Source organism: Aythya marila (genome assembly GCF_965140915.1).
Source record: "Aythya marila genome assembly, chromosome: 1".
NCBI classification, from domain to species: Eukaryota; Metazoa; Chordata; class Aves; order Anseriformes; family Anatidae; genus Aythya; species Aythya marila.
The window spans coordinates 62,580,057-62,604,802 of NC_139042.1; the positions used below are offsets into that span (position 1 = coordinate 62,580,057).

Below are 24,746 nucleotides of genomic sequence, written 5' to 3' on the forward strand. Positions count from 1 at the left end.
CACAGTCTCAGATCATACTTTCGCCATAACCTTCACCGTGGCAAAATAAGATGTCTTAAATTCAACAGCCTTACAGTTTTTACCCGTCTGAACATGGTCCCAAGGTAGCTGTGTTTTTGGCTTCAAATTAAAATGGCACAGACACAGCTTGTATTGAACAGCACAGAAGATTCAGAAACAAAGATACAGTTAGAACACAGCCATTTATCCATGAAATAGAAATCTCTTTGTGGTGTGACTCTCGAACCAGAAACAAGAAATGGCTAAGGTGCTATTGCCAAACCATCTGAAACGTTGTGGAAGTTGTTGGCTTCAGCTGCCAGAATGTCACTCCTTTTGTCACTCCAGAATGTCACACTCCTTTTATTTTATATAGATCTGAGAGGTGTTCAAGCTGCACAAGAAATTGAAATCTCTAAAACCTATTAACACTTGTGCTGCAGATGCTGTGTCGCTCTGTCTGGATTCAGGACTCCTAGAATTGTACCTTGGCTAGCATTTAATATTGGTTGTCAAAGTTTAAACAAATTAAAAACAAAACAAAACAAAAAACCTTTAGCCACGTGTAGAAACTCAGAGGAGGCAAGAGATGCACACTGGGTTTTGGGGGGCCATCAGCAGCTTGACTTGCATGGCAGTGTTAATAGTACTAGCAGCTCTTAACCAGTTGTGTGACACCACAGGGTTGGCTTCTCTTAAAGGGCAGGTGACCTATGATACTGCCTGTGTATGATAATAAACAGTAGTAATCACTGACATTGCTAGCCTCCAAAAGAAAAAAGCTTTTTAAGGAATACTTGAAAGTGATAAAAACTAATGACAATGATTTCTTTTATTTATTAGGAGAGAGAAGAGCTATTTTTCCGAGCTCTTTGTCTTTGCCACACTGTTCAAGTAAAAGATGATGACAATGTAGATGGATTGAAGAAAAACGAGCACTCAAGAAAATCTCGTATATATATATCATCATCACCTGATGAAGTTGCTTTAGTTGAGGGAATACAGAAGTATGTATGTAATTAAGTATAGTACTTTTTAAATTTGGAGATCTAATTACTGAAGTTCAAAGTTGTTTTCAGCAAAAAAATCCTAATAGCAAACACCAAATCATCTATAGCTGATGATTTTCTTAATATGCAGTCATGATTATATTCATAAATCAAATAAAAACAGTTGTGTTTATTTTCTGAAGATAAACTCAGCTTTAAATCTGTCTGACATATATTATACATATTATATTTTTATTGTGTTCATTCTCTTTATACGTGTTTCATTTTACAGACTTGGTTACACCTATGTAAGCCTGAAGGACAATTACATGGAGATCTTAAATCGGGAAAATAACAGCGAAAAGTGAGCACTTAAAATACATCAAAATGAGTCAGAGGAAAGAAAGTTTTATTGATATGTTTAATTAATCATTCTTTCCCTATATGTTAATTTTAAATTCAAAAAGTCACAAATTGTGTGTTTTAGTATAAATGTAAATGATCTAATACTTACAATTTTAAACATACACTGTAGTTTTATATCTTTAAGTCTGTTAGTTTGACAGTGTATGAAATAAGGAAAATTGAAATAACAACAGAATTGTGACGTGGTGGTTCTTGACCTAATGTTATAGATCAATAGTGTTAGGAACTATGGATATTTTTCCTTTGTTTATATGGTAAATGGTAATTTTTTAATAAAATGGTATGAGCCCAAAATGTATCACAGTTTGTAGGTATAAGTCCTGATCCAGCTCTTTGTTAGAATCTTCTATTGCTTTTAGTGAAATAAACATTGTAGTCTTTCACTGGCTGTAAGGTCGTTGTAAGGACTTAGAACTGAGTGAGCTAATTAACCATCAAATCTATTTCGTAAGCACAATATCTATAGAAATGAATCCTGAAAAGATTGATATTTATGTTTGTGCTGGAAAAAAGGGGGAAAAGAAGATAGATAGAGTAAATGATTAATGTATATAAATTGATGAATGATATAAAAACAGCAGAGCAGGAGTTTCTGTTCATTTTTCTTCCTAGAAAACAAAGGAATGTGGGATGATCAAGTCAAATAATAAAAACAATGACAATTATAATAGTGGCAAGAATAATTTTTTTTTTTTTCATTTTATTAACTTGTCAGTTGACACTTGAGGAGGAGTCATGAAATTACTTTGCCACATTTAGGAATAGTCAGAATTAGAATTTGAAGAAGATTAAATAAAGACTTCCACGTAAACATCTCTGTATTTCAAGTCCTATGGCTATGCCTAGGTATTATAGGCAGGGATTTTGTTACTCTTTAGGTAGTATAGTGCTCTTCTACGAGGTTTCTAGTCTTCTGCTAAAATAAATTATATTTATTGTTTTCGGGAACTAGATATTAAAGAACATCACAGAACATCACGCATTCAGATTCTGTTTCAAGTAATTAGCAGTTGAGCCCTCACCTCTCTATTTGCTATTTGTAGTGTGCTATTTCATTCTGTAGTAGTTCATGTTCCATGGTATTCAATATAACCTTTCATGTTAGGAGTGATATTTTATTCCATATGCTTGAAGCTTTAATACCTAGTTTAGGTATCTGAAAAAAACAAGAGTTGTTTAAAAAAATATTCTGTTTCTTTTTCAGGTTTGAATTATTAGAGGTTTTGAGCTTTGATTCTGTGAGACGGAGAATGAGTGTAATTGTTAAATCTTCAACAGGTAGGACTACCACATGCTGTGTCCTGTTAGGGGTTTTTATTTCATTTAAATTTATTGCAGGTTTATCAAAGAGTTAATCATTTTTTCCATGGTCTGTGTGCCTTTCATTAAAAAAGGGGAATGGGTATCAGCATGTGTGCAAATGTTATAAAACTGTTGGAAGAAATCTATTTGAAAGGTTTCTTATCTGAATACAAATATATCTGGCTGTTTTGAATTCCGTGCTGTCTCTTCTAGGTGATATATTTCTGTTTTGTAAGGGAGCAGATTCTTCCATATTTCCTAGAGTTAAAGAAGGCAAAATTGACCAAATACGATCCAGAGTTGAACGCAATGCAGTGGTAAGATTCCAGCGGGTATTAAGTTTCTACTGAGTTGTTCATGTGATACCAAAGATTTTAAGTGTCCTGACCTCCTGATCGATATTGTAACAGATTTTTCTTCCCAGGCACAGAAATTATTCTATACCCAAGTGCACACATGCAGTTTGTGTTACTTCCTTATCTGAATTTTTACTCCATCTCATCTTCCAAGTAGCAGTTTTAGTGAGATAGGAATGCATTAGGTATTCATTGATGTAAGTTATAGGTTTTACTACACAAAACAGTTGTCAGGTAATTAGAAATGAAGGAGGCTAATAAAACTGAAAGAAATGTTCATGCATCATATCGATCCAATGGTCTGTCAAGAGAGAAATCCAGCTGTTTCTTCATCCTAGTTAATTGGTTGTAGGACTTATTTCTACATACAGAAGCTTCTGAGAGAAGATACAGGCAGACATCTGGCATCTGTCCTTATCAATAGCAAGTGTCCTGAAACTTTCTGAATTCTTGTCCTTGCATTTGTACTAAGTAACTATACAAAGACCTACTGGAATAATGTTTATGAAGATAAGCGCCAGTTAAATGGTGTTGTGAGAGGCAATATATTTGAGATAGCAAAATATTCTTTCTGTGTTATAGCAACTTTTTTTTTTTTCCCTTATGTGGTCTATGCACTCTTTTTTCTTATTCATCACCAAATCCAAAAGCTTGATCCAGTCTGAAACACCCACAACTGAATTCTAGTTTGCACTTGATTGAAATGACACAGTTGGATTTTCACTTTGAACACTCACTGTGATGTGTTGTCTCTGTCCTTGTCCCTGTATCTGCTGCAACACAGCATCAACAGACTGACTCTACAGAGCTACTATTTATATCAGTATTATTTCTTCTGACTCATCCTGCCTAATTATAAAGATAGGGAAGGAAAGCTTTAGCGTGACCTTCTTTTCCCTGGTAATCCCGTACATATAGTTGGGTGGCTGATCTGTTTCTCTTCTGGAGGACTAAAGTTTGTCCCTCAGGTTGTAACTGCTTCCAGGGCAACACAGAATCAAGCTGACCCCTGTTTTCTTGTCTATATTATACTGTACTCGCTTTACTATAAAAATGAGCATGTAAATGAACAGTAAAATCATTCAAATTTTTCAAATATTACAGTGTAAACAGCAAGAAATCTAAGTTGTATGGGATGCATATTGTTTCTTTTGATTACATTCTTTAGGAGGGACTGCGAACACTGTGTGTTGCATATAAAAAGCTCACAGCCGAAGAATATAGCAATGCACAGAAGCTGCTACAAAATGCAAAGTTGGCCCTCCAGGACCGGGAAAAGAAATTGGCAGAAGCGTATGAGAAGATAGAAAGAGATTTTATTTTACTTGGTGCTACAGCTGTTGAAGATCGGTTAGTACATTTCTTAGGGATGTTTAGGACACTTGCTCCAGTGTTTATGAACAAGGAAATATCTGCTAGTGGAAGTAGTTAATGGCTCTCTTGTAGCTGTTTTTCTGGATTAGAGATAAGTCCATGTATTTGAGTGAATTCCATCTCTTGTTTACTTAAGTTACTCATGGTAATTTTATGAAATAGTAATTTAATAACAATAGGTACAAAAATCAGTATATTCAAGCAATATACATGCATTGCACCTTATTGAGCAAACTGTAGGGAAATGTTTTGGAAGAAATAACTATGAAATGGGTATTGAGGAAATAAAGGAAAGATCTATGTTATGTCTTAAATTTAAGAACTGTATTAAAACTGGGAGGTGACTTTAATAACTCTTCAGTACTTCTTCACTTGGTGTCATTAGCTGAAAGCACTAAAAATGTTTTAAGTGAAGTACTTACCTGGGGAATAAAGCATCTTGTCCTTTAGGCTATATAAGTGAAAGGTGAAACTTTAAGCACTTTGAAAGTGTCAAAGTAAATCATTTATAATGTACTAGCATTTTTAGGTTCACACCTTGGGGAAAATTCTTAGATCTAATCACTTTTATTGAAATTTTTTATTTGGTTATGAAAAGCTTTCAAAAAGAACCTGTGAATTTCTCATTTCCAAGCAAACTATTGTCTGATGTCAATTGACTTCCACAGGCTACAAGAAAAAGCTGCTGACACTATTGAAGCACTCCAGAAAGCTGGAATTAAAGTTTGGGTTCTGACGGGAGACAAAATGGAGACTGCTGCAGCTACTTGCTATGCTTGCAAACTCTTCCGGAGAAATACACAAATACTTGAGCTAACGACAAAGAAAATTGAGGAACAGAGTTTACACGATGTGCTTTTTGATCTAAGCAAAACTGTCCTAAGACACAGTGGCAGCCTAACCAGTGATAGTTTGTCAGGGTAAGGAAAAAGTTGAATGTTCAAGCTAGGAATGGACTTCTGTGCATTTCATAAATAATTACATGATTGATTGAAGACCACCAATATAGTGTTTCGGTTTCTGTTATCATAGTGTAAATTATTGTATGTCAATTAGATATAAGTTTGCTCCGTATAGGTTTACATTTTTACAGTTGTAGCTGTCTCTCCATCTCATTACTGGTACTGCTTGAAATGTTAAAAAGAAAAATCACAGCTGATTTTAATTATATATCTTTCCACTGAAGCAATACTGATTCTTGGCAAAGCAATAGTGAAGTAAAATACTGTTTCACACTTCTAAAAGGGAAGCAAACATGATTTATTTCTGTAATCAGAGTCAGTATATGACGCGACTTTCTTGATAAGACCACGTCCTAAGGGAGCTATGCTGTGTCTCTCTACTGTGCTATTTCTAGGGAAGATTATCATGTATTTACAGACAGGTGACAGGCAACAGCGTAGTACCACATCTTCTGGTGTGCATAAAAATAGTTCAAGTGCCCTAAATAGAAAGGTAAATTATACAGAAAACACTGACTTACGTGTTTTTGAATGTCAGAAGAAGGATAGGAATCATGTGCAGAAATTATTTCCTTGAAACATAGCAGGGAATAAGATAGAAAAATGGCATTAAAAAGCAAAACCACTGGTATAATATGAATGCCTCATGCTAGTAGCTAGGCTACTGACTTGAAGCTTAGTAGCTGATACACATTACATAGTCCTTTAGGTAACCTCCTTTTATACCCTGTAAAAACCTAGGAATTAGACTGAAAAAGATATTTATCATCTTAAGATGTTGTTGTTGGTCTTTCAGATGTAACAATGGGTATTTGCTTTGTGTTTCTTTTTAATGTGGAATCAGCTAGTATGTACATTTTGTGTACATTTACAATAAATTTATAGTAAAGGAATAACAAGGAATACAAAAAGTATTTGTGATACTTTAACAGAGAGATTGTAAAAGTCTTAGCCTTATGGCTTGAAACTCAGGGCTGGTGCATCTGTCTTAGCTCTCCTTATACTTAAATCTCATTGGTCTAATCAATCACATTTGCATATTCAGTTAAATATATCTCTTAAACTTCATATTTAAAAAAGAACTTACTAATTGTCTCTGTATCATCTGTTCCACTTTCAGCTTACATTCCACAGTTTTTTCAGCTTATGTTTGAACGTGTTTTTTTACTTTCTTGTGCAATACCAATTTTTTAGACATTAAGACTCATCAGAATTCCTTGTGTTTGGCTGCAGAGTTGGAAAATATGCAAATATATTAATAGCAAGATTTTGCCTGGATGTTCAAATTCAAGCTGAAAACCTTTCACTGATACAGCCAACGATCAGTACATTGCCTAGACTTCATTATGATAAATTTTTGGTAGATGTTTTGTTATACTAATGGTGTTGTCCTATCTGTGCCAATGGTAGCAAATTGGTGAAAAGTATCTGTAAACTATTTTAAAATACAGTTTGCGGTACTTTACATTATTTGTCAAAAATAGCGTCTAGTAGGAAAGATGGAGATGCTTAAAATAGGTTAAAGAACATTAATAAATGTGGTGGTTTTCACTGGTCATGGTGAAACCATGTTTGTTGAAAACCCACACACGGTAGTATTACCTTGGAACACTGAAACTAGGACACAAATAAACCTGACTTTCTGTTTATACAGCACTCACTGCTGAGCTAGAGCCTGAGGCTACTGAGTAATTTAGGCAAATGGAAGGGAGCTGTGAAATAACTAGTTGGGATGCTGCAGAAAACTGCTCTTGAGGTGTGACTCTCAGAGTAGAGCATCTCCCCGTGTTGTTCAGCATATTTTATTGTGCTAAATTGTGCTTTGTGCAACCATGGCTACACTTTTAGCAATGCCCACATTAGCTGTTTGAAAGCTTCCCCAGGTATACTTGTATCAGGCTTACTCATTGTACTAAATGCAAGTATGCCTACCGTAAATGCAAACAGTAGCCTTAACTCTCCAGGCCAACAAGTCTCTTTTAAATGTTGCCTTCAAAGCATTGTTTAAGCATGGTTTAAACTCCTTAAATGTAGGCCCCTGAAAAACAATGTTACTTTCCCCATCAAAATAGATTTTGGAGTAGCAAGGGCCTTTCTTTTTAACTTTTTTCTCCCTATATTATGGAATGTTCTACAACTCAGTTTACCTTACAGCATTTCTTGGAGCCCTTTCAGGCTACTGCAAAACCGTTTTCTTATATGCTCACACTCACTGTTCAAGTCAGTGAGTTATCAGATTGCTGTGTTCAAACTGCTGAAGCACTGAATGCATTCGACATAAGCTAGAATTTTAAAATGTCATACATAGAAATCCTGTACAATGAATTTCCTTTTGAAGTGTATTAATGATGCAATATTCTCTACTCACTATTTTTTTCATTAATTAATTTTCACAGAAGACCTATTGCCAACATTAAAATACGACTGAGAATTTTATAGTGACTCTTAGTTTATATTTTATTCCTGAACAGGCTTTCAACTGATATGCAAGATTATGGTTTAATTATTGATGGAGCAGCATTATCATTAATAATGAAACCAAGACAAGATGGGAGCTCAGCTAACTACAGAGAGCTCTTTCTTGAAATTTGCAGGAACTGCAGTGCAGTGTTATGCTGTCGAATGGCACCTCTACAAAAAGCACAGGTTTGTATTTCTTTTCTGAAGTAGCATATGCATGTAAATATTGGAAGCTAATATTCTGTACAACTTACAATAAGTTAAAATGTTAACATTCACTTTTGTATCTTCTAAAATGGAAAAAGCAAAAAGAAACCAAACAAAATGAGTAGGGCTAATTTCTACTAGCAAGCAATTTATATAATGGTATGCTAAAATGGCACCCAGCTGTGCACCTGAATTTGACTTATGTACATATTGTGCAAATTTTATGGTTGGTACATGCTGATAAATGAACGTATTTAATGAATGGAACTAATTGCTTCCTTTTTTACCAAACAAGCTTTGAATTGTCAACTGTCTGTTGATATTACAAGAACCTGAATTATTTATTATTGTGGGGTGATATTTAATCTTTATTTTTAATATAAGTGGGAAGTCAAGTTAGAAGAATCCAGATAGAAAAACATGTGCATTACATATTTTAAGTACTTGTTGACTGTTGTATACTAGTTTATATCAAATAAAATTTATCTTTTGTTAGTAGCAAATATTTCTAAAACAGAGAGCCTCCTATGATCATAATGTGTAGTGGTTAGACTGGGCAATACTGTTTTTGTGTTCATCATTTTTAATTAATTGTATACTCATGAAATAACCAAGCCATCATAGATGAGTTTTTAACACTACTTCTTTTCTAGATTGTAAAATTGATTAAGTTATCAAAGGAGCACCCTATCACGTTAGCAATTGGTGATGGAGCAAATGATGTCAGTATGATTCTAGAAGCACATGTTGGTATAGGTAAGTGTGCTTTTTAGAGTATTAATTGAAATGAAATAACAAAAACACTTACTTCTTTAAAGTAGGTGGTCTAAATTAAATTCTGCATTTTACAGACAACTTATAGTGCATTTACTTCAGGAATTTTATGAAGCACAGTTGTGATCACCTACTAGATCAATGTCATTGCATTTTTTTTATAATTTCATAGTTTTTCAAATAATTGTGTCTTTTAAATAGATCTTCCATTAGTAAACAGCTTCATCTTTTTTTTTTTTTTCTTTTTTTTGTTTAAGGAATCATTGGCAAAGAGGGTCGTCAAGCAGCAAGAAACAGTGACTATGCAATACCTAAATTTAAACATTTGAAAAAAATGTTGCTTGTTCATGGGCATTTCTATTATGTTAGAATATCTGAACTTGTGCAATACTTCTTTTATAAGGTAGGAGAATGCTTCTTATAAATATGTGAATCTCAAAAATACACATAATAATATCTAACTATATGTAGTCAATGGTACCAAAATGCTGTAATTCCATTAAGGGATTTTGTTGACTTCCAGATGCAAAATTGAAATGGGATTATTGTTGCTAACCAGATCATGAAGTGGATCTTTTATATAAGTGCATTCTGTAATCAGTGCTATGGTTAAAAATGAAATTTGCCTTTTCTCTCTTAAAAACTCCAGCACTGACTTCATTAACTTCTTGGTTTTCTCTACAGTGGCCTTTTAAATCAAATTGCAAGTAGTATTTGAGAATTTAGCAGAACTTAATTTATGTTAGTTTCTAAATTCATTGGGTTAGTGTGGGTGGAGAAAGTTTATAATGTGCTTTCCCTTTTTTAAATAGTTTTATTACATCTAAATGTTGGGATCCAATCAAAGTTCTTTCAGTAAGCAATGGAAGATTATAGAAAGGAAGTTTCAGAGGATAATTCAAGCTCAGTGTTTGATTGAATCTATAGTTAGGAGGTGATGAAGTTTGGGTCACAGCTAGAAACATCTTAAAAATTACTTTGCTGGGAACTCTGCTAAGCAGAATATAAACATCCTTGCTTATCACAAGTTGTGTCCTACTGTGGATTGCATCTTGTTTTGCCTTGCCTTAACTGAACTGCGTTCCTGCATAACAAATTCACTGCCTTTGAATTCTGAAACTGTAGTCATGTGAGTTTTCTTTCAAAATATTTTAAGTATTTTTACCAGTATTACTGTAAGATGGTGTTGATATTTAATGAATGCAACTCTTTCTACTCTTTCTGCAGTGTTTACTGTTACTGGTGTTACAAAACTGTAATATGCATAGCTATACTATTACACAGCATATACATTTGTGCTTAAATTTCACTTCATAACTGTGTCACTTTATCTTTCAGAATGTCTGCTTCATTTTTCCTCAGTTTTTATATCAGTTCTTCTGTGGGTTTTCACAACAGGTTAGTGTTTTTGTGTTGTTCTTTTTTACCTCACTGCTGAATTTTTTCTTTGTCATTTTTTAAACAAATGGAGCCTTTGACACTGTACCTATGCAGCCAATAAAATTTCTAGGTTAGTTTACACATTGTAAAAAGAAGAGTATCACTTCTGATTCATATGATTTTTAGTGGCAGTTTAAGTTACAGAAATTAATTTGATGAATTATCCTAAAAGCAATGTTCTTTCAAAGTAAAAAAATAACAGAAAAACAAAAACAGTTAGTCCATGTGTAATCTCTGTGGAACCTGTAAGGTCCATTAGGTTTAAACTTATCAATCACAGACAGAGGCAATCCTGAAAGGTAAGTATTTGAACTAGCAGTTCATTTTTAGAATTCAGAATGTAAAAGAACAGAGTCATCTTTTCTGGGGTGTACACATACGAACTACTATTTCGGGACAAATAGCGTCATTCAGTGAGTTGAAATGAAAAAAAAATAAATGCATAAAGATAGAGAAAAAGGGAACAATTGTTTACCAGAAGAGTACCATCTTTTAGGAGAGAAATCAGTATTCTCCCTTATAAGTAAGTTTTTCTGAAAAAAATCGACTCATTCATTTTAAATCAAGTGTAATTCAGTGGATTGTTTTAAAATCGAAACTAGCTGATTTAATTCTTTTCCATCTACAGCCTTTATATGATACTGCGTATCTAACACTGTACAATATCAGCTTCACTTCCCTTCCTATCCTCCTGTACAGTCTAATGGAACAACATGTCAGTGCAGACACACTCAAGAAAGAGCCTTCCTTATACAGGTAAAATTAATGCATTAGACCCCAAAGTTTGACTATTCAATTGTGGAATCTATCTCTGTTATAACCAAAGTCCTCAGGATTTCTGTACCACAAGGTACAATACAACATCAGGTAGACTGCAGCAGAAGGGTTGAAGGCCACATGTACTGTTTATAAACTAGTTTAGGTGCATGTTTTTAACATGTATATTTATATACTGCAAGCCACACCATTCATAATGTTACTGAGAACATAAATTACTGTTCTACGAATCAAAATGTGATTTATTTTAATACTGTTTATTTCCTCCAACCATGGGGAATAGAATAATAGATTTTTTTTTTAAAGAAATCATATTATATACATGTTTTATTCAGAAAGAAAAGAAGACTGTGAGTTAAAGTGTTTTATCATTTTTTATATTCTGTGGAATATTCTATTCCAGCATTGTTGTCTACATATTTCTTACTCGCTAGTGGGCATTAAAATTGTGACTGGTTTAGATTCTTAACCGTTTGAAAAACAGTTCCCTGCATGTAATAAACAGCATGTAACCATCTAAATTAGGAACAGTGTCCATTTTTTTTTATTCTTGTGCAAAACCAGTGCGTTTTAGAGAGTGGTAACACTAGATAATCAAAGAGCAAACATTTCTGGAAAGAGGTAAAAGCTGCCTAACCGGTAATCAGTGCATAGATACTGTTTAGCTATGAAATGGAAGAGGAACAAAGGATGCTATTGTCAAACCAACACCAGCCCCCTCATTTCTTTCTTATTTTTTAAGTGTTTTCAGTTTAGAAATGGTAATTTGGAAGATTTTTCATTTTCTTTTTTGAAATTTAACAGAGGCTATTTGGTCAAAAACACTGCCTTTTTGATATCTAACAGTTTATCGCCAAGCTGTTTTGGGCAATAGTGCAGTTGTTCTAAGACAGTCAAGGTTACAGTTAACCACATACGGTTTTGCACTACATATTACTAATTTACTGGGATAGCATACAGTGATAAATGACATAATCTGGTCATCAGACACAGTTTTTAAACTACATGTGATGAAAACTTTGGTTCATAGTAAGTATTTCTAGCTACTATGCGAGATTTCTGTAATTCAGGATTTTCATTTAATTGTGTGCTGATTTACTCTCTTGTGTTTTATGGTAAATGGCAAGTTGATATATACTCTTTCTGTATGCCAGAACTAAACTTCTACTATTTAAATTTTTCTGTAATAAGAACATATGTGGCAGTGAACAGTTCTATTTTTGACTAATCCGTGTATTTTTTTGTGGGAAAACATTTAAGAAATGCAATTTGACCTAAGGGTTCAGTTCAGTTGCAAAATCCTTGTTTTCCATGTTCCACATAAAATTAGTATTTTGTTTTGTTGCAGTGCTCTGTGTAAAAGTATCCCGTGGGAAACAAAGCAAAGTCTCCAGAGACCTCTAGTGTTTTTATTTACAGTCCACACTAGATTGTCATGTGCACAGCAGGTACTTTCTGTAAAAAAAATAGAAAAATAAATGTGTGCAGAACAATTTATAATGCAGTTGGAATAAGCAGAACTATAGGCAACAGTTAAAAGGGTTCAGTAAAAATTAAATTTAAAAAAAAAAAAAGGAAAAAGGAGGTATTCAGGAAGGATTTTGATGTGGAGTGGTAGATGGTTGTCATGGTGAAATGTGGCAGTTTCGCGTAAGATTTCCTAATTGTGTTTCCTTCAAAAACAATTTGATATTGTTTGTCTAAGTTTATTTTTTAACATGCTATTATGAATGCATATATCTTGTTTTACACAGAGATGTTGCCAAGAATGCTTTGTTGCGCTGGCGTGCATTTATTTATTGGACGTTCCTAGGAGTGTTTGATGCTGTGGTATTTTTCTTCGGTGCCTATTTCTTGTTTGACAACACAGTTGTGACCAGCAATGGACAGGTTAGTGTTACACTTAGTGTCGATCAAAGGTAATTTTTTAATGTCAAGTGTGTTCTGTCATCATGAATATTTTATGAGTTATGGTGAGATAGATGGGATATCTGTTTAGTAAAATCTGAATTATTTAATAGGAATACTGTGTATCAGTAAACAGGCATAGCACTAGATACAACTTCGGAGAAATATATATCAGAAAGTCCAAGAATTCCTTCAGAATTTATGTAGTAACCTTTCTGTTTTATGCTTAACATTCATCTGATGAATATCTGATTAACACATCAAAAAACTCTTGGTAGAACAGTTATGAATTATCATAAAAACTTAAATATGACAAGTTTTTTAAATATTTTAATTAATTATTACATATGGCAGCTGAAAATGATCTCTCTTAATGATCTCTCTTTACTTGCTTTGCAATCACAATGCAAATTTTAAGAACCTTTTGCATTTTATTTATTTTACCCATTGATATGTTGGTCTATTTTATTTGTGTGCTTTTTTTTCCTTTTGCTACTTGCTTCTCTTCCTATACTCAGCTAATGACAACCAACACTCACATGGTAAGACTACTGTGGATTTGTCATGATACCCATTTCTTTCACTGTTCTTTAATTAAACTGCTAACTAAAGAGCAGTTTAGTTATTTCCTATAACTATTTTACAATAGCACTTAAACCTATAAATAGAAATGCTCTTTATTGCTACTTTAAATGTTTTTAAAATACAAAGAACTTATACAGAGTACAACGTACACTAAGGTATATGAAGTATAATAAAGAACCAAAAACTTTCAAAAATAAAAGGCCTTTTGCTTCCTTGCATTTTGGTATTTTGTTCTATAATTTTCTGGAACCTACATTTTGTTGCTAACTCTGCTATAGAAATTTTACTACGGTTTATGCTATAAAATATTTGAATAGTCTTAGAAAGGACCCTCAAAGTGAGAGAGAAAATAAACTGCACAGTTTTGTTGCCTATGTATAAAATATACATTTGCTAGAAAACCAATATTCAAATATCATAAAATGCCATCTTTGTGACATCTATCGATAAAATGAACTTTTAGTGTGATGAAATGAACTTTTAGTGTGTGAGAGAACATTTGTTAAGGACGATAGCTTTTCTAAGGACTGAATGACTGTCTGTTAGACATAACTGTACCCTGCAGCACCTCTTTTTCTGGTACCATTATGTTCTATTAGTTATTCAAAACTCTACATCAGCTCATATTTGTAGTCCTGGAAGTCAGTCTTCTCATATCTGTACAAAATTTTATAAGCGGCTTGTATCACAAGTATTCTGTGTTCCGTTTTGAAATTTTAGTCTATTTCTGTTGCATGTATTAAATCTAGTTCTTGTAGAAGCTCTAAATTAGCACTAATGCCTAATTCCAAATTTTGAATGTTTATGTCTAGAACTAGACACCCATGTTAATATTTGATGGTAAAATGTATTTTGATGAGACATTCTGACTCCTGAGTGTCAGAGTGAGTTAGAAAAATTCAATATCTTTCAGCATGCATGCTTGTGTGTACGAAGTGTACAGATTTACAGTTCCAGTTTTAGATTTAAAAGCTTGAAGATATTAGTGTCCAGGAATAGAGATAAGTATGTGAGTTCATACAAACATGAGTGCTAGTGGATGTCGATAGTTATTTCCAAGTGTTAAAATTATGGTTAAGTCTGGAAAAAGGCAGGACAAGATTTGAGGATTTGAAAGATTTACCATAACAATGCATTATTATGGAACAGGCAAAGGCAGAAAGCAGAAAAAGGAACAAAAGGGCTGAAGATAACACTAATACCTTAAATGATACAAGATGATTCAAGTTAGGTTCCAAATTGTTAAAATGGGTGCTGAAGCAAAAATTTGAAAATCGTCTTTCCCTCCAGAAGTGAACTGATCACCGTTTTTGCGTATCTAGTAGGAAGTCTTTTATTTAAATTGCACCCTGTAACACACTAAAATTTGCATACCGTTCAGGTTGCTTCCAAACACAATCCCTCAGGATGTTTCTCAGTATTTAAAAATCTGTTTGAAACAGTTTGCAGTCTTTAGAGTCATGTTGCTAGAATACTGAATAGTGTGCTTTCAGTCACTGAAATTTACTTCATAAATGCCTACTTGAATCATTTCCTGGGAAACAAAACTAAGATACCAAAGATTTCTCTCTTATCAGTTGTTACTAATTTGCAACAATGCTTTTTGTATGAAGTTCCACTTTGTATATGACATCATTGTTGGTGTTGTAAAACCATATAGTCAGAGACCAACTGCATAAGGAAGGTAAGAAGAAACAAAGGCACCACAGAAGTGATTGCAGACTGTAAATGTCATCACAGTTTACTCATAGAGTAATACATCCTGTGTGACTTTGTCATTTCAACATTTGATACAGACGGTTTTAAACATAATTGTTAGGATGGGTTCAGAGACAGATAGGAAAAACTAAGTTAAAAGGATTACCAGAAGGGGAAAAAAACAACAGGAGGGAAGAGAGGTGAGAAGAAAGATGAATGGGAATGTGGAAGATAAAACAAATACAGCCACAGAAGGAGGGGGAAAGTCTTGGGAAGGCTGGGAGCAGAGCACACAAAAATATTTGCTAATAAACTACATGTTACCAAACAAACATAAAAGAATGATTCACAGCCTGAAGACGTGAACAGTATCTTGAGAGATTCATTGCTGAAAATTCCATCAGATTTTTTAACTCTCTTCATCTCATGTTGCTCTGCTTACATTTTTTCTATGCCAAATTAGCAGACTCTTGGTGTCTGAAAGCAGTCCCTGTGCTATGACCTCATTTTCTGAGCCAAAAACATGGGTAGGTGAAGTGTTAGGTTGCAGCCTAATGCCTTCTAGCTAGCCTGATAGAACAAGGAAATTTTTTTCATTTTTTTTTCTAATCTTGCAGCTTTTACTGAAAATACTGAAATATCTGTTCAATGTGCAGAAACTTATACTGACACTGGGCTCTTCAAGAGATGCCAGATTCAGCATGAGAGTATTGTAAAGTCTAAGTGCCAGAAGAAATTGAGTAAATGTTGGCATAATTTCAGGTTCTCGAAACAGATTCCTGATATTAACCACACTGATTATTGTAGGGCACATAAAATAATGTGGCATGGACATGAGCCTACTAAAGAATTGTATTATATATTTTAAGTAAAACTCAGATCAAAATACTGAAGGTTTTCTGCACTTCATCATGTGCTCTGTACACTTGGTCTCATACTGAGTAATTTTAAAGTAATGAAATGAATACTCAGAATAATGAATATTTCAGTCAGTTGTTAGTTTGTTTTTTTAAATAATTTCCTGTTCCTGCTTGATCAGATTATCTCAGGCAGGTTACCTACAGATTTCTGTCCTGTGGAGGGCTTTGATCTCCGTTCAAAGTTTTTCCCAAGGCAGGACATTTGTATGATTGCTTGTCCCTGTGGATCCCTTGTCATCTAACACTGGGTGAGCTTGTGTATAATAATGTAGGTGGGAAGGAACTCCAGAGGTGATGCCATTCAGCTCCCTACTCTGTGTAGGGTTAATTAAAATCAAGTTACTAAAGGTCTTGCCCAGTTCTCCTCAAATTTTTAATATCCCTGAGTATGCAGATTCCATAACCTTCCTGGGCAACCTGTTCCAATGTTTTTCCACCTTCATGGTGAAAACATTTCTCCTAATACCTAAGCAGAATTTTTCTTGTTGCTGAAGAGATCTGCTTTGTCTCCTCCTGGTACTTTGCATCTCTGAGAAGAGTCTCGTTATGTCTTGTCTGTATCCAACCATCAGACAGTTGAAGATAGCAACAAGATTCCGTAAGGGGTTGAGAAAGCCTGTTTCCCTCATCCTCATTCATCATGTGCTCCAGCTCTTTCATCATCTTGGTTGTTCTCTACTGGACTTGCTGCAGTATGTCAGAGTCTTTCTTATCTTCAGTTCAAAATGAATGCAGTTCTTCAGATGTGGTCTGATGAGTCCTGAATAGACAGGAAGAATCAATTCCCTTTACCTGCTGGCAGCTACCTTGCCAAGTTTATGAGGTCGGCCTCTACCGCTGCAGGGGCACACTCGACTCTTGTTCAACTTGCTCACCCCAACTAAGACTCCTTGGTCCTTTTCTGTCAAGTTGCCTTCTAGCCAGTTGATCTCAGCCTGCAGTGGTTCATGGGATTAATCTGTTCCAAGTGCGGGGTCTTGCTTTTGCATTTGATGAACTGTTTGAGGTTAGTCAGCCCATTTCACCAAATAATAGAGATTCATCTGAATAGCATCCCTGCTTTCAGGTGAATCAGCTGCTTCTTCTCCACTTGGTGGGCTTTTTCCAGTTCTCTGGTCCTTCCCACGATCACCAGGATTTTTCACTGCAGTCTTGCAGTCACATAGACCAGCTTTTTCAGCACACTTCCGCAAATCCCATACAGTGCTGTGAAATACAAAGTGTGTATACATACACAAGGGCAAGAAACCGAAACAATTTGCACTAGATCATACAAGAATTCAGTGTTGTGTTAAGTGTCAGTTCCTGGTACAAAGTAATACATATATTTAAGAGGTTTATTCTGGACAACTCATGAAGTGGTGGAAGATGTAGCCTATTATAACTGTCTTGAACCATTTTTTATAGATGTTCGGAAACTGGACCTTTGGGACACTGGTGTTTACTGTGCTTGTATTCACGGTTACATTAAAGGTAAGATATTGTATGCTTTATCCATTGAAACTTTCTTAGAGCTTTCTCATTGCTACTTATTAATACCAGTTTCTCTCTACAACCATACACTGGAAGGTATTAGTTTACATACAGTTTTTGCTATCTGTGCCTTTTTAACTCTGCTCAAAATGAAAAACAAAACCATCTTTTTTTCAGCCTATTCAGTGCAGAATCCTTACCTTTTTTCAAAAGGTGTCATTTTCATTTGACTTCCAAGTGTTCTGTTGCTTCTAGATAGTAATAACACCATATACTGTATTGTTCTTTTCAGCTTGCACTAGATACACACTATTGGACGTGGATAAATCACTTCATGATCTGGGGATCACTACTATTCTACATTGTCTTTTCTCTGCTCTGGGGAGGAATTATTTGGTATGAACCCTAATATAAATTGTATTGCAATGTTACTTCAGAAGCATAAACCTGTTACACATTTCATGTTGTTTTCCACACAGAATTCAATCTAGCTTTTATATATTGCAGAAATCCTAATAGCAGTCACATTTTAAACACACCAGTAATGGTAATTACAGAATGCTCAGCTACTCTTTCACTGAAAAGCTTCTAAAAATACTGTTAGAGTAAGAGGAGAATATCTGACCTCAGACTGCCATTAAACCTATCTCAGTGGTATCAGTTAAAAGTAGTCCAATGATTAGTTCAAGTAGCTGAGGCTCTCTCTCTGAGGCCAAATGTCACCGAGCCAAGTAGGCCAAGTCTGTGTTGCTTGGGGCTAGCCACCCACAGAGTGGGTTTGTCTTGGAGGGAACAAGCTGTAGCGGCCTAAACTAGAGCAAGGGAGTCAAACCAACACTGAGGCAGTGTGGATTAGCAGGAGCCGTACGTTTGAGCTCATTAATTACCGAGTTGTTTAGAAAAGTAGATTCAGGTATTTGTTCTACAGTTGATAAGCTTTTTAAGAAACAATACAACTCTTGTCCATAGCTGATTGAAAATGTTGAAGTTCGGTGAGTTTTTTTCTATTTTAAAAATTCTGTGTTCTTGAAACTGAAATTTTGGGGAAGGAGATTTAGTTGAAACATGGGTTCAGATCCTTACTGTCCCTGATTGCCATCAGGAAGTTGAATTTGCATTTCTCACCTATAGAGAGGGCCTAGTTACAAGGTTATATTTTTTAATCTCTTCTGCTGGAATTGTTCAACTTTGTATACAGAAGTAAACATTTTGAGTGACCTGGAGGAAAGTTTTGTATTTCAGTGTGTCCTTTCCAAATGAGTAACTTGTCCAACCTTTTTTGGCAGTAAAGCCAGAGCTCAGTTGCATCATTATCAGAATGAAAATGATCTGTAGAAGAAATAGTAGCAGACTTTCCCTGCTAATGTTTTCCAGCCAGTCTTGCTGGGTATTAGGCATGTTGCTATTTACATCCAATGATGTGGTTCAGCTCTACCTTTTTATAATGCACGGACTTCTGTGAAATTTTGGGAACTAGTAGAAAACTGCCCTGATGGTAGGAGGGATTTATACTGCAGTATTTCTACAAACTGATCAGTCAAGAACTTTGTTCTCAGTAAACATGCCTCTGGTTTCCATTGTTGTACAAAGATAGAATTTTAATGGCCATATAACTGCCATGAAGATGCAGGGAAATATGGAAGTGAGGGCATTGAACTTGGGGGCAGATAAAAACATGGGGAATAGGTTAAAGTGCTTAACATGAGACCATCAGAGTTGTCTGAGGGTGCTTGAGGTATGAGAGAGGTGAAGAAAGGTGTGGTCTACAAGACTCATTCAGAGGATATATATGAAAGAGTGCATGACAGAAAAAACACGAGGGAGTGGATGGGAACGTAGGAAGAAGAAAGATGTTAAATATCTGGAGCATGATGAGGAGTAATTGGAAGTGTATGAACAGGATAGGATGTACCTTAGTTTATCTTTGTTAGGGAGAGGCAGCTTGGGATGGAGGACAGAGGACAGCCTGATACTACCTACACCCTGGCAGACAAGAGGAAAACAGTTCTCTCTAGTCAGTGATTATTTAGATGTCCTTTTGGGAAAACTGGCATGGATGAATTCCCACAAACTGGGAAGTTGAACCTTTAGTATTTCATCACTGCTGTAACATTTACATTTAACATTGTCAGTTTTTCTCTTGTGTATTGAAGTGTAACTTCTATTTAATCTTTTTCCTACCAGGCCTTTTCTCAATTATCAGAGGATGTATTATGTGTTCATGCAAATGCTGTCTAGTGGTCCTGCATGGCTGGGTATTATTCTGCTCATAACTGTCAGCCTTCTTCCAGATGTTCTCAAGAAGGTCTTATGCAGACAGTTGTGGCCTACAGCAACAGAAAGAATCCAGGTAAAATACTTTCCATTGTAGAGGTAGTTATTTGTATCACAGATCATAGAATCGTAGAATGGCTTGGGTTGGAAGGGACCTTAAAAATCATCTAGTTCCACCCCCCTGCTATAGGCAGGGACACCTCCCACTAGATCAGGTTGCCCAGGGCCTCATCCAACCTGGTTTTGAACACCTCCAGGGATGGGGCCTCCACAACCTCTCTGGGCAACCTGTTTCAGTGCTTCCCCGCCCTTTGAGTGAAGAATTTCTTCCTAACCTATAATCTAAATCTCCCCTCTTTTAGTTTAAAACCATTTCCCCTTGTCCTGTCATTACCTTTAATAATTAGCCCTCTCAAGTTTAGAGACAAGATTAGAAGAGAGGTTCCCTATCTGTGATGTATGTCACTGGATGTTTACCAGTCACTTCTTTCATCAACCAGTATGGTGAAATAAGCTGCCTGTTATTTATTTGGTGGTATATACCTGAACCCTGGGGTGACACCTCTACCCCTGTACCAGCAGCCACTGGGAAATCAGCAGATAAGGCTGGTGGGAGACAGCTATATGGCTCAACGTGATTCCTGGTTTGAGGAAATAAGAAGGGTATAAGGGGGTTGGGGTCTTTGTGAGGGTAGGTAGGAGGCAGTTAAATCAGCCTGGACAGCAGTTGTTCCTGCTGTCACGGAGTAGTATCCAGGGGTACTGCCTGCACCCCTGAATTGAAGTAATTTTTAAAGCAGGCAAATATATTTTACTTCCTTAAGTAATCTCTAATACAGATGTTTTAGTATTTACCATGCAAACTGAGCATAGTTATCTAAAATGGAAAAAAAAAAAAGCGAAAATAAGCTAAGATCAAAATTGGTAGGAAAGGAGCATGTCATTTTGTTGAAGTCCCCTTAAATCTAGGGTTGACACAAGCAGTTGTAGTTCTGTACCAAGGGACTCTACAACTGCATGTGCGTTTATTGTTGAATAAACTTTAATTCACACACTTAAAATAAATCTGATAAATATTTCCAAATGTGATAAATATTACCACCAAGTATGTTGGTGAGGAATATGTAGTGAACTCATACTAACATTCATGTTTTGCTATCTGTAGAATATAATACTATCTTAGCAAACTAATACTGATGCTGTGCCTGTTTAAAAAAAACAACATGTATTAAAACTTAAGTTTTTAACTTTAAAATTAAATGCCCCACTTCAGAAGAAAAAAGAGTACAGAATAGCACGAAAAAAAAGGCAGATCAGCCTTTAGCATTTTTCTGTTTCAGTGTCTTTAATAGATGTCTCTGTCATATGTGCTACTTGTGCAAGTTGATTTTGGTGCAGGTTCTGCATGCTTAATTTAAGTCTAAAGAGAGAGAATGTGCATGGATTAATGCAAAAACCTAGCCCCAGATAAAGGAATTTCACCAAGATTATATGTTAGTGCTGGAAAAGGAATCAATTTTAAGGCAGACTTTGGGCTTAACACTAGCGATATTGATTTTTTAATATTTAACAGAATCTTTGACTTTTAACCAGATATATCCCTTGTGTTTCTTCTTATCTCCCTTTATTTCTGTCTGTCTTCCAAACCTCTTTGTCAAAATAACTCCTACCTTGCTTTAAACGTAAATGATGTGCACGATTACTTCCTACAATCTTCTGGGGAAATCAGACTAAACATCAGTGCCTTTCTGTTGAGCAGTCCACCATCTTTATGCTTTCTCAGACTTCAAGCAGTCTAAGTTTCTAATGGAACAAAAGGTGACTTTTTTTCTGCCTTTCTGCATGCTCGGCCATTTCATTCAAAAGACAGTAAAAAGTTTATCATCAGAAGTTATTTACCGTATTCATTATCTCCATTTCTGACTCACACCACGTATACTTTAAAAAATACTTTTTAATTCCGATTTTTCCACCTGTTTATTTATCTCAAAGATTGTATGAGTCATTGTCACAATCTGTCACTATCACTAACGTTTTTTTCACTGATTTTACTGAAATTTACAAAGCGTTTCTGCCTCAAGAATCTAGGATTCTTAGGCCCCATTTGAATCATTTGTGTATCTGTAGGTGAATGCATGTTGTGCTTGCATTGTAAATCTCTAAGCAGAATAGTTGCCACGCAAAGCATAATAATTCTGATAATGCTGATGTTCTATCTTGATACAGAAAACATGGTGCTGGAAACGATTTAAGCAATCTTTGGAATATATTAATATATCTGCCCTGCTGAAAATGCAACTTCTTTGCACTAAGTTGTTTCTAGCATGCATTTTCAAATCAAGCTTTCCTTCTATTCCATTTTTTGAAATTCTATACTTCTTTCTAAAAATAAAAAAGCTCAAGATGCAGAAATATATGACAATTTAATATAAAAGTAGAAGAAAAGCTGGTAAATCTTGGCTTTACTGTGGTCTACAGGAAAGCTCCTTTTGACTTAATACTAGGAGACTCTTGGTATCCATTACAGATTTTATATCCTTATCTTTTAACTGATTAAGATAAAAAAAAATACACATTCTTTCTTTCTTTGTTCAAAAATGTATAGTCAATAAAAATACTGTAATTGTTTAAGTCAGAGGGAAAATACACAAAGGTGTTTTCACTATTGCAAATTCTAAATAAAATTGGCTTTTAAGAGCCTTAGGATCGGTTTGAAGTAAGCTTGTAACTGTTTTTAAACTTACTGCATTCCTATAAACTATATAATCTTCTTTGTAATAAAGAGCTTCTGGAACAGTTGGCAAGATTAACGTAGGGCTAGACGTCACCTCCCAGGTTACTAAACTAGTTCTGCTCAGGCAGTCAGATCGCAGAAAGCCTTTGAAGTAATTGCTAACACTTCTAACTTTTTCAATTATCTGGAGTCACTCCAGAGTGGGGTCAGTGATTGTTTACCATCATTATCATTCAGAGGTTTTTAATCATTCCAGGTCTAGTTCTGTGGTTTTTGAAAGATCTTTTCATATATACACACGTATACATTCACATATGTATATGTGTGTATATGCATACATATATGTACATATATGTATGTGTGTATATATCTCTGTATACACACAAGCTGCCGTCTTTCTTGTGCTAAAATGTTAATTCTGCAAAAGCTTTGGAGGAATCAGTTGTCTTTTGTTAATTCAGGTCAAAACCTGCTCACGTCTGTCTCATGCTTAGTCCCAGTGACTCTTTGACTCAATGAAACAAGCTGAGTTTTGTGTTCTAACTGGAAATTATGCAGCTTTAAGGTTTCTTTCATCCTTAACTTTCAATAAGCAATAGGGCTTTTTTAATATTCAGCCTATATTAATTGAAAATATTTCCTTTTTCTTTATCCCTCTCTAATAAACTGAGAAGCTTGGCCACTTTATATGGAAAATATAAATTCACTTTAAATAATTCTCTGCATTTTTTTAATTGTCACTTTGGCAATGTTTTTGTAGTCCCAGCTATTCTCTAGCTGAAACACCAGGTGTTTCAGTTACAAGTTGTAAATAACTTCTATGTTTTTACCCCTTTTTAAGAAATATGTTTCTTTTTCTTTTCGCTTCTGATTTTTTTTTACTTCGCTTTCACTTCAGTCACAAGATCAGCCCATGAGCCTCGGTATGGCATCTCTACCCTTTGCTGCTCCCACAGTGGTGCTTTTGCCTGGGGAAGCCTCTCTGGGGACTCATCATTCTTCTGTTCCTCAATGGGCTTAGCTGCTGTTAAACAACTGCACAGGCCTCTTAGAAACCTGGTGATAGACAACTGCTGCCTTTGTCTTGTGTTGGGCTACTCTTCTGTGGAAAATAAAGAAATGTGCCCTGCTGTTTCAATATCTGAATCCCATAGAAATGGGTCCCGCTGTTGCAATATTTAAATCCCATTGAAGAAGTTACCTTAGTAACTCTCCTGCCCTCTTTCACCGTGTAGTAATGACTAAGTTGTAAGTCAGCCTTTATCAGCACTGGCACCATCACCTTCTCATGTAGCACTCCCTTCAGCGACCCTCTTGTTCTGGAGGGCAGAGCAGCGGGACATCTGCTCCTTAATTTGGAGTGCCTGGACTGGCTCGGGGTGAGATGACCTTAAGGAAATCCTGGACCAGCATGGCTGCAACGTGCCCTACAGGGCACTGGTCCAGGTACAGCGCTGTCACATCATCATATCCAGGAGAGCTCCTTCATTCAGTGCAGGTTATTGTCAGCGGGGAGGACACACAGCCCATGGTACTTAGTCATGGTACAGTTTAAATGCTTTTGAGAGTGATTAAGCATTTTTAAGAGTTCAAAATGGAATTAAAACATTCTCAGTGTGTCTCAAAGGATTAACCTCAGGAGCAAGAAATAGAAGCCTTGTTTTAGTCTGATAACCTTTCCTTTTTAGATCTATCAGAAAATATGTCACTTTACAGGACCTTGCTACAGTAGTTATAAATGTACCAAATGGCACCATTCATTCACATTTCTCTCCTGTATTCAGCAAGAGTCTCACTGTTTTTCCTCATCCTTGCAGAAGAGTATGAGACATAGAGCAGCCCTAAATGCACTGGTGAACAGCGATGGGCCACTTCTTGAAGGAACTCTTTCAGCTTCCGAGACATAATTAGATCAAAGCTAGGTAACAGTACTGTACGTGTTGCCAGTTTGGATTGATTTCTTTCTGTGCTATTTACAAATCAACTGTTTCCTCCAGAGTTTTTGATGTTAATTTATCAATACGATACAAAATCATTACGTTTTACTTGGAGAGACTAGTTTTTGCAAAAGATATTCCACGATACAG

At 35.4% G+C, this 24,746-nt stretch overlaps 1 protein-coding gene across 4 annotated transcripts in view; it reads left to right on the forward strand.

Annotated features, from left to right (window-relative positions):
* The window catches only part of ATP11A (ATPase phospholipid transporting 11A), a 125,405-nt gene that overhangs the window by 94,649 nt on the left and 6,010 nt on the right, over positions 1-24,746 (forward strand). The window contains exons 14-29 of one of the 4 annotated variants that reach the window (XM_082767910.1): positions 844-1,007; positions 1,282-1,353; positions 2,620-2,693; positions 2,931-3,034; positions 4,242-4,423; positions 5,116-5,367; positions 7,881-8,055; positions 8,730-8,832; positions 9,108-9,253; positions 10,189-10,248; positions 10,919-11,046; positions 12,822-12,957; positions 17,586-17,651; positions 17,944-18,047; positions 19,836-20,001; positions 24,477-24,592. In XM_082767910.1, the coding sequence (XP_082624036.1) occupies positions 844-1,007; positions 1,282-1,353; positions 2,620-2,693; positions 2,931-3,034; positions 4,242-4,423; positions 5,116-5,367; positions 7,881-8,055; positions 8,730-8,832; positions 9,108-9,253; positions 10,189-10,248; positions 10,919-11,046; positions 12,822-12,957; positions 17,586-17,651; positions 17,944-18,047; positions 19,836-20,001; positions 24,477-24,566 (2,022 nt within the window). In that variant the 3' untranslated portion in view covers positions 24,567-24,592. Of the gene's footprint in view, positions 1-843; positions 1,008-1,281; positions 1,354-2,619; positions 2,694-2,930; positions 3,035-4,241; positions 4,424-5,115; positions 5,368-7,880; positions 8,056-8,729; positions 8,833-9,107; positions 9,254-10,188; positions 10,249-10,918; positions 11,047-12,821; positions 12,958-17,585; positions 17,652-17,943; positions 18,048-19,835; positions 20,002-21,654; positions 21,744-24,476; positions 24,593-24,746 lie in introns of all 4 variants that reach the window. The other 3 variants (XM_082767912.1, XM_082767911.1, XM_082767909.1) reach the window with 3 other exon arrangements.